We start from the raw sequence: 17,183 nt of genomic DNA, 5'->3' as shown, positions 1-17,183 counted from the left end.
CAAGGATGTTCACCAATTATAATAATAGTGAAAAAGGAAGATTGTCCAGTTGTTATGGAATAAATTGTTTTCTCCAAACAGTGCATAGTATGAAAACATTAAGAATTGTTTTTGAAGAATAATTAGTAATATATAGAAATATTTATAGTATGTGAAAAAGGATATAAAACCATGCAGTATGATTCTAACTTCAAAATGTTTAAGTACAGAAAAACAGGAAGAACATAAAGTACGATGCTAATAATTATTTCTGATGTGATTATGGAGAATAATTATTTCTTGTGTGATTAGTTTACTCTTTGTTTGAACTTTTTCATTGGCCAGGTAGTTCTTTTATAGCTGGAGGAAACCAAGTGGTGCAAAGGGAAAGCCTAAATGATGCCAATACCAGTTTTTATGAAGAATATTCATTAAAGATTAGATTTCCATATCTCATAGTGTGAAAGGAAAAGTTAGTGACTTTCAGACAGTTTTAGTTTGGATATTATTATTTTTGGAGTCATTTAAGTGAAGCTTTTTTTGGGGATTGAAGAAAACTGATATTTTTTTCTTAGAGATGTTCATTATAGTGATTGTTTTAGCACTTTAAATTTGTTTCAGTTATGGTAGTAGAAGATGCAGTTATTTTTCTCCCCTGTGGTACGTGTTTTTTGAAAAACAACTTCTTGACAAAAATTACTAACTTGGTTGTGGTGGGAGGGTGAGGAGGGGGGACGATGAGTGAGTAAGGATTAAATGCAAGGGACACATGGACTGTTTGGTACAGAATTATATTATGGAATCAGTTTTACTATCAATTTTGAATACATAGTTGTAGTTTACAGTTATTTAAGTAAGGAATTTAACTTTTGTTTGTGTTGAAACATCCTTGAAATTTAGTTCTTTTAAACCTAAGATTTAAAAATTTTAGAATACAAATCCACGTAACAGAATAAAGACAGAGGATTAGCTGTCAGCTGGTTTAAAGTTACCATGTTTTAAAATGTGTTTAAAAAACAAAAGACGAAGCTGTGTTAGGGAATTGTTACAGAAGCAAAGCTTTTCTGTGTGCTGCATGTTAAATAACATGAATAAATTGCTGATAACTTTCCATCAGTTTTATTAGCAGGCTATTTTGGCTTTCATAATGAAGCACTGTGGTACTGCATACTGTTTCCCTGATTAAAAAAGATTTAAACTGCAGCTTCTGGATGGGACGAAATTGAGGAAATTCTTCGAAAGAAAGAATTATTTCAATTCTACAAACTTATTTTTTAAACTCTTACTTGATTTCTAAATATAATTTATGAATTAAATAAGGCATAATAATATAGAAAATTTTATTTATAGGGACTTTAAAGTAAATGTTAGGTAAAAAATGGTTCAACAGGAAATAATGATTATCTGTTTGCTGTATTTTGGTATTTAATATAAAGAGCCACGTAGAAATCTTGATAGGAGGAAATGAGTTGTTTTCCCCTTAAAAAAATCAAGGGTTGACATAAATTTTTCAGTGGAAGAAATCTTACTATATGAGGTATACTGTAAATATTTATTTTAGCAAATTTATTTATCTGTATGGCAGCCTGTTTTTAGTGTTAAGTAAAAAGAACAGTCAAAACTGTTGTAATTTTCTTTCCTTTTTCCAGGCTGAACTCACAGGAATCAAATGGCGTAGGTACAATTTTGGAGGGCATGGGGACTGCGGACCCATAATTTCAGCCCCAGCCCAAGATGATCCAATCCTGTTAAGTTTCATCCGCTGTCTGCAAGCCAACTTGCTGTGTGTATGGCGTCGTGATGTCAAACCAGATTGCAAAGAGTTATGGATATTCTGGTGGGGAGACGAACCCAACTTAGTGGGTGTAATACATCATGAACTACAGGGTAAGATTTTTGTTTTTTCTTAAAAATTAATTTGCATTGTATATTTTTTGAACAATGGTGAATTCTGAAAAGGATATTAAGACTTGCTGAGAAGAAAAATCCAAGTGTTTAATGGGCTGTGTGTCAAAGGAACATCCTTACTCTCACCCCTCTTCTTTCCACACCCGTTTTTTTCAAATTTTCTTGTCCTTTCTCAGTCATGCTGGGAATCAGAACCTTGTGAGCCACTCTTATTAAAGGAAAGTATAGTGTCCCCTGGGTGTTTGGGTTGGGATTGAGGCTAAGATCCACTGTTTCAAAATGATAGTGAAATGTGAGTAATTAGCAAGTCAGTGAAATGAACAGAATTGTTTTTTTTTGGACTGTTGCTGTTATGGTTTATTGCCAGCTGAACTCTGGTGGAAAATTGTAAAGTGATAATAGAAATTTAGTGCAGGCCTTGTTGGACAAAATTGTGAGATGACATTGGATAATATTTTGGAGAAAGATTTATGTAAAGAACCTACTCCGATTTTGGCATAGCAAGTTTTCCTGTGTTTTGTTTCTGCTTTTTATGTAATTAGGTGCTTCCAGGAAATATTTGCTCCAATGCTGCCTAATTTTTAACTTCAGATTATATCTGATATCTGGAAATTTTGAACTAATGTAAGAGTTTCATTATTCTGAGCTACTTTTTGTATTTACCACAGATTTATAACCAGAGGAAATTTTATCGATATTCTTTGAATTTCTAGTAAAACTTTTCACCTCTTCACCTAAATCTTTCCATCTAGTATGCTAAAGAATTTTTCTAAATCAGGACTAATTCTGATCTTTAGTTAGGGTAGGGCATTAACTCTTTCTGACTTAGTCTCCTAGAGCCAGCTTTTATTATGTCTAAGTTACTCTATATTTTATTAATTTGTGGTTGAAAAATTTCAGATAGTGTTTGAAATGTTTTGTTGCTTCATATACTTCATATTGTTTTTAAAGGAAGGAGTGAAACTAACTTTAATGTATTTGAGGATCTATTCTAAAGCGTTGAAATTTGCCTAAAGGATTTCCTGCCGACATCTGCCTGACACCTTCCTAGCTTTTCTTTACAGCCATTTTTGATCTGTGATGTCTCCTGCCACAACAGCCAGAGGGCAGTAAACCACAGTGGACTAACTGAGCTGTTTACTTTATGGCCCATTTGTTCAACTCAAACCTTTCTCCTATAGTTTTTAGCGTATTTGGTTTATAAATATAAGAATCTATTCTGGGTAAGATTGCTTACTTAGCTGGTTAGTCAACAATATCTCAGAATTATATGCATCTCAAAGCTTATTTCATGTAGTTAGCAGTGAACTCAGGTAAAATTAGTTTTAAACATCTGGTTTCTGGTTATCAGAATTTTTAAAATAAAATACCTCCTGAAAGATACTTATAACATTTATATTTGTCCATTTAAGTATCAAAACATATCTTTTTGTTCTTTAAAAAAATTTTTGCACACGTGGCAGAGGAATATAGCATTTTTGTTTGTTTTATTAATAGTTTCATTTTCCTTCATTTTGCGTGATTATTTCTGGCTCTTAATCTCCTTCCATTTTTCTACTCCCTATTGATCCCTTATGTTTTAACTTTTTGGTCTGGTCTTTATTTGTTAGCAACACAAATCATCATTTTACAGTGATGATGAAACCAAACCCAACGGTTATTTACGCTTATTTAGTTGATGTATAAAGTTATTTATCCATACCAACAAAGCACAGGATCAGTGTTTTTAGAAATAACTTATTAAGTTATTGTATTATTTCTCATGGACTTTGTTACTGAGTTAACAAAAAGATGTAGGCTGTTTAAATATTTTATAGCTGCTTTATTCGTTAGTGTATTGTTTTCCTGGTAAAGAATTAAGCAAAGATTAACTTCTTTTAAATTGTTTTTATAAATTACAGAAATACTGCATTTTAATTAGAAAATTAGGAAAGTAGAACCACCAAAGGAAGAGAACAAAGAAACAAAAATCCTGAAGTCCAAAGCAGAGTTTTAATATTTGGTGTTTCTGTGTATAAATGAAAGTGGTATCGTACTGTTTTGTAACTCAGGCCTTTTCACTTAACAGTATCTTGTGAATGTTTTTGCCTCATAATGATTACTTTTTAATTTTCTTTCCTGTTGAGTCTGAAAACGGTGTAAACTGTTTATTTTTTTGCGTGCCACCAGGGAAGTATTACAGTGATAGACAATCATAACTTTGTTAAGTACATCTACCCTTTTTATATGTTGAATTTGTGAAAGTTATTAGATTGAAGCAAATGATCTTTTCTGTAGGTAAAAGTGGTTGTAAAGGATAGTTTTGTGTTTCAACCTAATATTAGAAAATATTTGAAACTTAATTAGAAAAATGAGTGGCATAAAGACAACTTTGTTTAAAGTGAGGGAGAATATGACAGAGCAATCATGAAAAAAGGATACCAGGGGAATATTTTAATCGGTAGTCTTACACATTGAGGATATTTTGCACTCTGTTTCATTCTCTAGTATATATGAGTCATTTCATTTTGGCTAAAATAAATTTTATCAGAATCCTTTAATATTAAGATGATGGTACTATTATTTGTAGCATTCTCTTTTTTAGGGACATTTCACTGTTCTTTAAAATGCTTTTTAGTTATGTTATTAGGCATTTCCCTTTGTTTTTACAGTGTAGCCCAAATAGCATACTATTAAGAAACCTCACAAAGCACCATCTTCGATTTAAATGTATAAAGTAATCCCTACAGAAAGAGAATAAGCCTATGGGATACACGCAGTTTTATACTAGACTTTTTGTTTAAATGCTTTGAACACCTGTGAAATAGCCTGTGAGACGACCAAGACACGTTTATAACCTGTTCCTGTCACTTGGATAAACACTTTTGGGCTCTTGTTTGGGGAATTGCTATTTATATTGTATGGCATAGTGGTTCAGAGGCTTGGGTTTGAATCCCTGCTCGTTGACTTGCTAGCTCTGTATCCTTGGTCAAGTTATTTAACTTACCCGTGCTTCAGTTTCCTCACTCTAAATTGGGTTATAAGGATAAAAAAAAAGTTAAAGTACTTAGAACAGCACAGAGAACGTTAATCTATAATTGTAACTCTTGCTGCTGCTACTACAATGCCAGCAATTAACTCAGACATCAAAATTAAAACATTTTGGCAATTGGTCCATTCTGTATAACATTCAGTATTTGCTAATGTTTGTCAAATATTAGTTTTCAAAGTATACTTTTAGGTTGAAGTAATCATTTTTGAGTTTGTTAATGTTTGGTGGACTAACTGGGAATAATAAAATATTAGAGAGGAGGGAAGATACCCCTGCTCATAGGAAATTTGTCTAGATTTAGGCTGTAAAAGGAGTTTCATAACAAACCTTAAATTACGTTATAAAGAGGTCAGAACTTTAAGATTTGACTCTGTTGGATCCCTGTAAAGTAGATTTGTAACTTAACTGCCCTCTCTGCATAGTGGTATTGAAGGGCACTGCCTGAACACTGAATATACGCATATTTCCTTCCTTGTGTCCATCCATAAGTACCTGTATCAGCAGGTCCAATTATAGGGGTTTGATGGAATCTCTACCTTTGATAAGTTATAGTCTAGAAAGGGTATAAGACAAGCACACAAATATGTATAATGCAGAGAACACTGTAAGTATATAAGAGAAGTATAGTAGACTGACTACTTTCCACATGAACGGACATTCAATTCCAGGACTAATGCATAAATAAGTGTTCTATAAACTTATAGCAAGAACACTGTGAGCCCTAGTGAGAAGCCTTCTTGGTTTCTGGTCTGTTTACTCAGCCTCTATTAGGCAAGAGCTGTGATGCAGCCCTGGATATGTAAAATGAGTCCTCATCCTTAAGGAGCTCACAGTCTTACTGGGGAGGTAGCTAAATGACTCCATAATTATGATACAGTGGAGTAAGCAGCAACTGATTAAGTTAAGGATCTTGCAGAAGTATCAGATTCAACCTCAAGGGAAAAGAATAGGGAGATAGTGGTGAAGCTCAGAGTTGGTGAGGCTTGAGGTGAGTCTTATAGGATACATATGTTACCTAGGTTGGGATGGAACTTGTCCTAGTCAGAGGAAGTAGCTTCTATAAAAGGGCCTGAGGGCAGTGAATGAATTGTGGGAAGGGCAGGTTTGCCCAGAACATAGTGTGTGAGTGAGATAGTTGGGGAAAACTGAAAGACTGGGGAGGTGGGCCATAGTGTGGAGTACACTGAAGCAAGGACTTAATCTGATAGATTTTGAGGAATTGTTATAGGTTTCTGATCAGGAAAGAGATACGATTAGATTATACATAAGATGAATATGGACAGGAAGACCATAATATTTTAATAAATTATTTTATTCTAAATTGATCTATGAACTTAAACATTCTGTATAGGATATAGATTTAGTTAAAAAATACCAGTGACTATATACTGAACTTTATATTGATAGTCTTTGCCAATTTTATTTTATTATAACTTTGCTCTTTTTGCTTGATTAAATTCTTTCCCACATTTTCAGTTTGAATTTTAGAGAGTAATATAGTATGCTAAATTGACTTCTCCTAATCTACCAAACAAAATCATTTTACAAACACAATCTTTTGGCCATTTCATTGCCTGTTAGTAATGTGAAAGACGTGCAATCTTGAAACCCCAGAATGGTACAAACAGCAAGCACAGACTTCTAGGGGTTGGAGATGGCTTGACCCAAAGCATTAAGAGTCCCTGGCCCAGAAAAAGTATCGTATACAGATTAGTAGTATGTGTGGTTAATAACATTTGTTGAATAAATGAATGAAACCTATCTTAAATGATTCTAACATAGCACAGTTTGTACTCTCAGAAGGTTGACTTATAATGAATACACTTAAAATTTTTAATGATTTGGTAATGTGAGGAGATTGAAACCTAGTTAAAATAAGGCATTATTACTTCTGTTTTTAATTCCCAGTGAGGTATAAACATCCATTTTTTGGTATATGTTCTATTAAGAAATTTAGCTGTAAATACCTACTGTCTGTACTTTTAAAATTTAACTTATCTGTGCTGTGCCCTTTCCTTTTGATGATTACAGATAGACATGTAAATTGTAATGGGAATACATCTGTCCACCTCTATGATTGTCCCACTATGAGTATTAGAAATCTTAGGAATTGGCTTTATTATCATTGTAGAGGCAGATTGGCAGTTGTTAACACTTTGTTGTTGTATTAGTCATAAGTATTACCTTTTTTCCATTTTTCAGTGTACTGTCACCTATGCCAGGAGCTGTGGGCCATTGCAAAAACAGCATTAGACATTAGAGAGCTAGGAAAAATGGATCTGGTTTTCTGACATTTACCACTGTAAGATAATTTAACACACTCTCATACTATTTTTTATACCACTGAACTGATTGCAAGCCTCTGGAAGAAGTGGACATTTTGTAGGGATGGAGAAGGGCTGAAAGAAGAGAGTGGAGAGCCAGTTTGCTATTATTATAATCTGCATATATAGATTATAGTCTGTAATCTCAAATGATGAGATTGATGTAACCTTTGTTTAGATATCTCCAAGGAAGGATCTAACTCCCTCCCCTCAACTTTTTATTTTGAAAAATATTTACACACATACGTATATATACCTTTTATTCTGGCTAAACCATCTGAGGTTAATTTACGGAGTTCATGAATCTTTACCCCTGAATACTTTTGCTTGTAACTCCTTTAAGAATATGGGACTTTTTTTTTTTAAAACATAACCATAATATAATCATACTCAAGAAATTTAACATTGATATAATTAAATTATCAAGTTTTCAGTCTACATCCAGTCTACATCCTCAGTCTTCTCCCAGTAATGCCTTTTATAGCCTCCTCCCCCCAATCTGGGATCCAATCATAAATCACATGTTGCATTTAGATGTCTCCTCTCTTTAGTGTCCCCTAATTTAGAACATTCCCTAAGTTGTCGTTTTCTGCGGGGGATGATCCTTCAATGATACGGATGTTATTTGAAGGGAGAAGTCCTGTCAAATGTTCCATATTCTAAATTTGTCTAATTGTTTCTTCATGGTGAGATTCAGGTTAAACATTTTTGGTAAGAATATTGAGTAGGTGATGCGTACTTCTTGTGGCATCACACTGTAGGCACATCATGTCAGTTTGTCCCAGTATTGATCCTGCTAAGTTCGATTGCTTGGTTATGGTAGTGTCTGTCAGATTTCTCCAGTGTAAACATACCTTTTTACTTTTGTAACTGTTAAATAAATTTGGGGCAGAACTTTGAGACTCTGATTATTATTTCCCCAATAACTTTTCACTCTGGCTTGAGGAAAAACCTAACTTTGAGCCTGTTTAAAAATAACAGAAAACTTTTTTTTTAATTAATTAATTTTATTTTATTTATTTTATTTTTGGCTGTGTTGGGTCTTCGTTGCTGCACGCGGGCTTTTTCTCTGGTTGCCGGGAGCCGGGGGCCTACTCTTCGTTGCGGTGCGCGGGCTTCTCATTGCGGTGGCTTCTCTTGTTGGGAGCACAGGCTCTAGGCGTGCAGGCTTCAGTAATTGTGGCACACGGGCTCAGTAGTAGTGGCTCGCGGGCTGTAGAGTGCAGGCTCAGTAGTTGTGGCGCACAGGCTTAGTTGTTCCGCGGCATGTGGGATCTTCCCGGACCAGGACTCAAACCCATGTCTCCTGCATTGGCAGGCGGATTCTTAACCACTGCACCACCAGGGAAGCCCCCAGAAAACTTCTTGAATCATATGCTTTTACAAAAGCAGTTAAAAGTTCAGATGAACACTATTCTTAAGTCATAAGAAAGAAGTGGGGCGGGCAGAGGAGGGGAGAAATGAAGAAAAACATTCAGGATATAGCAAAGGCAAACTATGATGGTAAAGCCAAGCTCTGAAAATTAATAGCCACTTATTGCTTAGCATACTAAAAAGAGAAGTATTGACGTTGAATTTTCTAAAATCATAGACAATAAAGTATGCACGAATGTATTACCGTGTATGTGTATGTTATAGTCTGTGAATTTTCAGTTGATTTTTGGTGATTTCTGGTTATCTTTGACTAAATGAAATGAATTTTAGTCAACATTGTGAATGGGTTTATTCTCAATTGAATTGAAAAACAATTGCTTTCTGTGAAAATAATGGCCCCTTTACATATAAAATTAACAGGAATGAAATTATCTTTAGGTAAAATGTCATCCAGCTTGAAAATTTCTTCTAAAGAGAAAATCTGATTCCTGACTTTCTACTCTGTTTTTATGTTTTTTTCATCATTGATGGTCCATTTATGATTCATGAAAATTAATCTCTGACTAGCTTGAAAAAGACTTTTTTACACTGTTTGCATTTATTTATTCTTCACGTATACAAATCTGATGATTTTGAAAACAGGTAAATTATATCATTCTACAACATTCTATATTTGTAGTATTTTATGTATCAACATTTATATGAAGATTTCATCACATGGCATTAATAATTCTTGATATTGTTAACACCATGTACCTGAAAAGTAAATTTTTTTTTTAATTTTCATATTTGCTGTTACTTTGTGGAGAATAATATTCAGTAGAAAAATACATTTGTGTTTCAAGAGAAACAAACACTTTGAGGGAAAATATGGACCCAGTGGTAAATGGTAGCTAGTTCTAAGTAGTTATAAAGTAAGTATTCCTTGTTTTCACTGTTCAGTTTTGAAAGAATTAGTTTGCTAAAAAACTATAAAATAGTAATAACTTTCATTGTATGATTATCCAAATGATTCTACTGTATAATTACTGAAATATTAGATTTAATAGAAAATTATACATTTTATCCTTAAAAGAGAAAGTAAAATACTTATTAAGACTTTGGTAAGCAATAAATTTATATTATAAAATTATGGTTAAGATCATAATCATTTCAGAATTCTTTCATATGAAGAATAGGAGAAGATCTAATGGGTTAGAGAGAATTATTAATCTAAATGTGCTTGAAATTGAGAGAATAAGCTAAAGTAACTTTTGAATGTAAATAAAATCGATGTGTTACCACAGGCAACTTGCTGAACCATGTAATTAGTTTTCTTCTATGAAAAATGAACCATTTATACAGAGATTGTAGTGAAATAGCATGTAAAGGGCTTATGTTCTAATGATCTGAAAGTTAAACAGTTAAAAAAATTACACTTTAAAGATTAAAGTTAAATCTAATCATTTGATTTGCGGGGTGTATGTTTGTGGAGATTTATGTTTTGGTAAGTATAGGCATTATATATAAAGTTACCTACTCCGTAAAGTAAACCTGAGTAAAACTCCCCAGTAATGAGGTATTAAAATCACCACCACAAGTAGGGTTGAAAATTAACCTAAAAGTAGGTAAACTGTCATTTGGTGTATTCCAGCTTTTTTTTTCTTTTTTTCTTTTTGCTTGACATGTAAGTAGTTTTAGTGATGAATACAATTCAAAATCTTGTTCTTTAATAGAAAACTTTAAGATTTAAAAGAGGTTCCTATACATTAAAGTAGTATAAAAATTTCTTTGCCCAGTAAAGCAATTTCTTTGTTTTATCTCTTGTTCAGAGAGGTTGATCTAAGAATCTAAATGTGTTAAATTGGAGAAAAAGTTAACGTATTAGTTGAATTAAAGGCCTTATTAATTCCAGAAAATATCTGTATTTGGACATTAAAATTGAATGACGTGGAGATATAAAATTACACATATAGAGAACAAACAACACTTTTTGATACAAAATTTACAAGCAGATTCTTTGCTAACATTCAGATGGCATCAGGTCAGTCTTACTGTTTGGAGTATTTTATATAGAAGATGGAATTAAAAGTCTCTAAAATAAAACTGGGCTTTTTTAAAGGAAGGAAAGTGGGACTGGATCTTAGTGGTTCATCATTGAGAGGATTCAATGAGTGTCTTCTCCCATTCATATATTTAAATTAGCATACCCAAAGGGAAACTGAAGCTTATAAAAAGCCCATGACTTAGTCATGTCACTAATTGTAGGGGAGCTCAAAGTTGTACTTTGTATCTTTTAAAATTAAAACCATTGTTGCCTGCAAAGCTATATGTAATGCAAAACTACGTGATTTACTCATTTTGAAGAGTAATTCACTTTTACCGTATCATTTAGAATAAAACCCATTTAACTATTAGAGTTCTATTTATATCCAATCAAATCCATTTCCTGAACTTACAGAAAGAACACTGGCTTGCATAATTCTGGACAGAGGGCTTATCTTTTTAAATTTTATTTATTATTATTTTTAAAAATTTAATTTTTACTTTATGTTGGAGTATAGTTGATTTACAGTGTTGTGTTAGCTTCAGGTGTACAGCAAAGTGAGTCAGTTATACATTTACATATATCCATTCTTTTTCAGATTCTTTTCCCATATAGGTTGTTACAGAATATTGAGTAGAGTTACCTGTGCTATGCTGTATACTAGGTTCTTGTTGATTATGTCTACTTTATATCTTTTTTGATTTTAAATGTTTTCTGTGACACTTGGCAAATACTGATTTCAGTAATGTCAGCTCCTTCATTTCGTCTGGGTCCTCTGAACTGAGCACACACCTAATTGATAACAGCGAAGTAACAATAAAATAAATAAAAATAGTTTGGGAGTCATAAAAACTTGACATGCATACGACACATTTGAATATTTAGACTTGATATGAGATTAGGATTTGCTTTTATAATCTTACTGAAGTAACTGAAAAGCTAGAATTATGTATCTGTTGTCATTAGAGGTCTTTTTTTCTCCTCTTTTCTTTTTATAGATCTATTCTCATAGGCCCAGTTCTTGAAAAATCAGAAATATATAGTAAAAGAACAGGATAACTGTTGAGTGAAGCAGGAGATAGTTGTAGAGACTACCATTTAGTTAACTTATGTGGTTTCTGGACCTGTTTAAATTATACTAGAGTAAACCAATTTATAGATGTCTTAACTTTCGTAGATAATTGTTTGAAAAAATATCTATTTACAGATGGTTTCCATTTTGTTTTGTTTTATGATGTTTGAGCAAATGCTAACTAGAACTTGATATCAATATACTCAGCCATGAGCATCATTAGGAGCTAAAATTTTTTGTTCTGTATAAAAAATGTTTTAATGGCAGAAATAACACATAAATATGCTTCTTTCCTCCCTCCTCCCAAAAGATCCCAAAGGTTTAGAAGTGTTTCAGGCACTAGAGAATTATGAAATTGGATTCTGTTGTTTTAAATATTTCATACCTAAGCTGGCCTGATGCTACCTGAAGAGTTTCTCATTGAGTATCATTATGGCAAGTGTTTGATAATTTTCTTTACTGCTCCATCTATATAAATATTTTTGTACAATTTTCTGCAAGTACTGGGCCACATACCTATTTCTTATAAACCCAACATTGATAAAATGCACTCTTTGTATAATTGGGTCTTTTTTAAAAAAAATAAATTTATTTATTATTTATCTATTTTTGACTGCGTTGGGTCTTCATTTCTGCGCACGGGCTTTCTCTAGTTGCGGAGAGCGGGGGCTGCTCTTTGTTGCTGTGCGCCGGCTTCTCATTGCGGTGGCTTCTCTTGTTACGGAGCACAGGCTCTAGGTGTGCGGGCTTCAGTACTTGTGGCTCGCGGGCTCTAGAGCGCAGGCTCAGTAGCTGTGGCGCACAGCCTTAGTTACTCCGTGGCATGTGGGATCTTCCTAGATGAGGGCTCGAACCCACTTCCCCTGCATTGGCAGGCAGATTCTTAACCACTGTGCCACCAGGGAAGTTCCTGGGTCTTGTTTTGATCCTGGCTCTTTCATATTGTGATTTGTGAGTTCAACAGAATAAGCATTATCCTCTTGAGGCCCATTTAGGATTGAGCTAAAGGACTTCTGCAGTATCCACATGATCATACAATTAGGTTTTTTTTTTTTTTTTTATGGGTGCTGACAGTGTAACTGAACATGAGCTGGTTGCCAGGGTGTTGTGGTAGAATAATACCTTGTAGTTTGCAGTTAATCGTGCAGCAAAACTGGCTTGACTTAAAAATATATTTAAGAATAAAATTAAAAATTGGATAAAGATGAAGTGTCTTTGTGTTGAAAAGGATTGTGTGGATACAGTGATAAAGCGAAGTAGAGCATTCACAAATCTTTTTGGCATCAAAAACCTCTTTCTCATATTTAATACAATGTCATATGCAAAATATATTTCATTAAAAAAAACTGCTTTTATTTATGGCTTTACTAGCCTTCGGGGGGAGGTAAGACTTTTTGCTAATCTTCTTGAAGGTTTATTCTCTGCCATCAGTAGGAAATAAGTAAATATTTGTGGAGTGACTGCCTGAAGAAGGAAAGTATGAGCATCATCAAGATGAGGTCTCTTCATTAAGATTATTTTTTCACTGGTAATCTTGGGCTTGTTTAAATGTTAAGCAGTTTTGATGTTTGCTGTTTATAAGAGGGCATGTTATTCACATTGAAATATATTTAGTCTAAAGGAAAAATTTAGATTCATTTCAGTTTCAGGCAGTATATTTTTAACTTATTTTAAAAGTAGCCTAGTAGATATTAATAATGGAAAGGACGCCTGCCTTGGCATCCTTGGACAGATTGCTTACAACTCTGTTTAAGGAGGAAATAACATTTGTTGGCAATGACTGTTATGGAAAAATTTATCATGCCATTTATTGGTTTCATGAAGAGTGTAACAAGGAGGGGCGCTTGATTCCAGTAGCAAATCTGGGGCTGGGACAGTTATCCCCACTGTTACCGTAAAGGTTTTGTTAACCACAACTCAGTTTGCCCGAGCCCTCACTATCAGTTTGATTCACAGTATGATTGGGACAGTGAGGTAGACTATACTCAGGGGGCAAAAACATTTTCCTGGGATGTCCTGGAGTACTGATTCAGCTCAGTTGCCCACACATTTAAATTTATAATATTTTGTAACAGCAATAAAATAATGTGTGAAAGGATGTTTTAAAAACATTCTTTGAGCCTTATAAATTGTTATCACTCTTTAATGATCTTTAATATTTAGAATTACCACCGTGTATTTATTCAAAAGATATTTATTGAGCCTACATTGTTTTAGGTGCTGTACAGAATACAGAAATGAATCAGAAACATGCTCTGTTTTTCAGAAGCTGACAGTCTAATAGGGGAGATAGCATACGTACCTAGAGCATTATTACAAATGTCCTAAGAGGGGCACACAGTATTGGAGTTATTTGGAAGGAGACAGAGCTTTGAGGAACAGTAAATTCTTAAGCTGAGCCTTAAAGAATGGGTAGAATTTGGGTATTTGGATATATGGCTATGTCAGGGCAAGAACATTTCATTTATATGAAATTGCATGTGCAAAGACACAGAGTAGGAAAGTTTGGAATATCTGTTGGGGAAGAGTTAAAGTTGATTGAAACTGCATATTTGTGCCTGCTGGTGATGGAGCTTAAATACTAGGCTGAGGAGTTTGGACTTACAGGTAGTTTGGTGGTTTTGAGAGTTTTTGGATAGGATTAGATGGGAAGCTCCCTATAGGCTGTAAACTGCACTGGGGGCAAGACCTGCATCTGGCTTTGCCCATTATTGTGATTGCAGGACCAGCATAATTCCTGACACATTTATGGGATAAATTAATTAGTAAATGAATGTGAGTGCAAGAGAAGTTTGTATAAAGATTATCAGTCTAGCACCATTGCGTACTATGAAGTCCTTCTAGTATTCTGGATCACATAGGAAAACATGCTGTTATAGAATACTGTTTTAAAGAATGTATATGACCACATTTGAAAGATTTTCTTGGTGCATTGATTTCTTTTTAACTGCGTATTAAAAAGACAGTGATATAATTTTCTTCACTTTTTTGGGGGTAGTTGCTTATTTTTTATAGTTTAATTTTAAAGGTTTTATTAAACTTAATTGAATAAGTTTATTCAATTATTTTCCGTAAATTTTCTGTCAATTATTTTTATTAGTTTGTAGATAACAAGTAGTTTGGGCAGTTGGAAAAAAGCTTGTGTCATGTATTGATAGAACAGGGGCTTTGGAAGAGTACTATTTACTGGATTAAAGTGCTTAATGATATTTGTATGTCAGAAACCTTGTTAACTTACAAATATGTCATGGATTGAATGACCTTGGCTGTCCTACATGTGTTATAAATTGCCAGCCCAATACTAAAGTTCATTATTTGCTACATAGAAATGATTAGCTGAGATTGCTTGGCCGAGGCTCTCACTGGTAACTGCATGTTTTACTATAGAATTAAATTGACCAAAAGCTTTCATTGAGCTTTCTCACCCTAAAATCCTTAATTAATTACTAACCTCTTTAAATATCATGTCTATAGACTACATGATAAAATGAGTTAGTATACAATTTAGGCAAACATTTTCAAGGAAATCTTTGATAGACGTTTTTTAGTGTCAGTATACATCTTTTTCTCTTTTGTTATAAAGATAGCCTTTTGGTTCCATCTACTTTGTAAATATTTAAGATAGCAAGTTATTGCTTTGTTAGTTATATAATTTTAAAATGGCATTTTTCAAAGACAAAGTTGATCTGTCCGCTCCAAAGATGCTTGAAACATAGTCACATATATACCCGCAATTACTCGAACTTCCTGTGCTAGTTGAAATTTCCATTTGGCAGCACATGGAATGCAGCCCTGTCTCACAGAGGATGCTTGAAGAGTCCTTCCACCTTCAGCAAATCACACCTTCTTGGCTAGGAACCATTTCTCATTCTCTTTTTCTATTTGTGACCTTAGCTCAGCTGGCATTCAGAAGAAGTATAGGTCACAGATTGTGGATTACTCCCTCCTATTCAATCTCACATATCCAAAATGAAACAGAGGCCAGGACGAAATTTACCATTCTCTTGTTATCTTTTACCTTTGTAGAGGTAGAGACCATAAGTATGATAAGTAAACTAAAAAAAAGATTGAGTGTTCACAGCATGTCTCTTCCTGTGATACTTGTCATGACAGACAAGTCATTTAAATTTGCTTCGTCTTTTATTCTTGGCTGTAATATGGGAATTACAGCTTTACTTTATGATACAACATGAAGTGAATACAAAAAGTTCATAGATTTTAAATGCTGTATAAATGCTTTTCATAGTCATACTTTTCCTTTAATGAACTCCGCTGTCAGAATATTTAAATCTTTATGAACTTATTTTATAATTCATAGTTTTGGTCATAATTTCTGCCTGTAGATAAAATTTGAATTCTTTTTCACATGGCATTGTCAGTGTCATCTTAGTTAAATTATATGTAGCCATTTGATTTTTGAAAAAGTTGTCTCTTATAACTGACTGTTTTCTGGCTTTGGCAGTACAAGGATGATTGATAATATCTATGCCTGTGCTGAAGGGATTTTAGAATAAAAAATTAAAATTGTGTCCCATATTGTTCTAAATAGGGATTGTGATCTGATCCTTGATAATTATGTTAAGTGTATGGTGTATGTGAATTATTAATTGACCAGAGTGTTTGGGACTTTTATTGACTGTTGCATATAGAGAATTAGCAAGAATATTTGATTAACAAGGATTACTACAGATTTGTGTTACATGCCATAATCAGCCTATTTCTCTTTCCACATTTGGTTTTTTATTTGCAGAATAGTTTTTATTTACGCTTATTGTTTCTAATTTTATGGTAGTAATAAACTAAGAGTAAATGATAGCTTGAAATAATTATATGTTGAAACTGGGAACCAGACAAAAATCAAATATTTATAGTTCACTTGTTATGTGCTAGGCATCATGCTGGGTGCTTGATGATCAATCTTGCATTGGAAAATAGTTTTCTTTCTTTTAAATCTTAATTTGAATGATTTACAGGGAAAAATGTAAGATTCTGCTGATACTTTTTGTACCTTGTTTTGTGTTTATTAAATTCATTTTTATTTAATATGTGGAATAGATTTAGTAGTTAAGAAATAAACAGTAGTCTTTACCATTTCGAGACTGTTAATGTAACTAGTTGAACACTAGAGGGACTGCAGACTAACCACTGACTTTTTAGTTCAGTAGTATGTTAATTGAGATGCTTTATTTAAATAGCAGAGCCACACAGCTTTTTCCAGCTGTTAGTTTTCCTAAGGTTAAATATTGTGTCCAAAAGTTTACCTGGCATCTTATTTGGTTGATTCATTCTCAAGTGTATGGACTATAAAATTTAAGCTCTGCCAGTCTAGGTCTATCAAAGCAAAAAACCTTTGATTGGTTGTAGCCTTCTTTAAAACTCAGTCTATATATTTGTCCTGCTGAAAGAAGTGGGAAATTATATAAATAAATAGTTTTCTGTTGGAAATCTCTGAGTAGAAGAAAATAAGAG

General features: G+C 33.4%; 1 protein-coding gene across 2 annotated transcripts in view; it reads left to right on the top strand.

The window, feature by feature from the left end:
- The window catches only part of MED13L (mediator complex subunit 13L), a 287,061-nt gene that overhangs the window by 32,389 nt on the left and 237,489 nt on the right, over positions 1 to 17,183 (top strand). For both annotated transcript variants that reach the window (XM_061170487.1, XM_061170486.1), the window contains exon 2: positions 1,629 to 1,866. In XM_061170487.1, the coding sequence (XP_061026470.1) occupies positions 1,629 to 1,866 (238 nt within the window). The remainder of the gene's footprint in view (positions 1 to 1,628; positions 1,867 to 17,183) is intronic.

Source organism: Eubalaena glacialis, chromosome 15 (assembly GCF_028564815.1).
Source record: "Eubalaena glacialis isolate mEubGla1 chromosome 15, mEubGla1.1.hap2.+ XY, whole genome shotgun sequence".
Lineage (NCBI taxonomy): Eukaryota > Metazoa > Chordata > Mammalia > Artiodactyla > Balaenidae > Eubalaena > Eubalaena glacialis.
The sequence above is the reverse complement of the archived record's forward strand: the minus strand, read 5'-3'. Positions and strand labels throughout refer to the sequence as shown.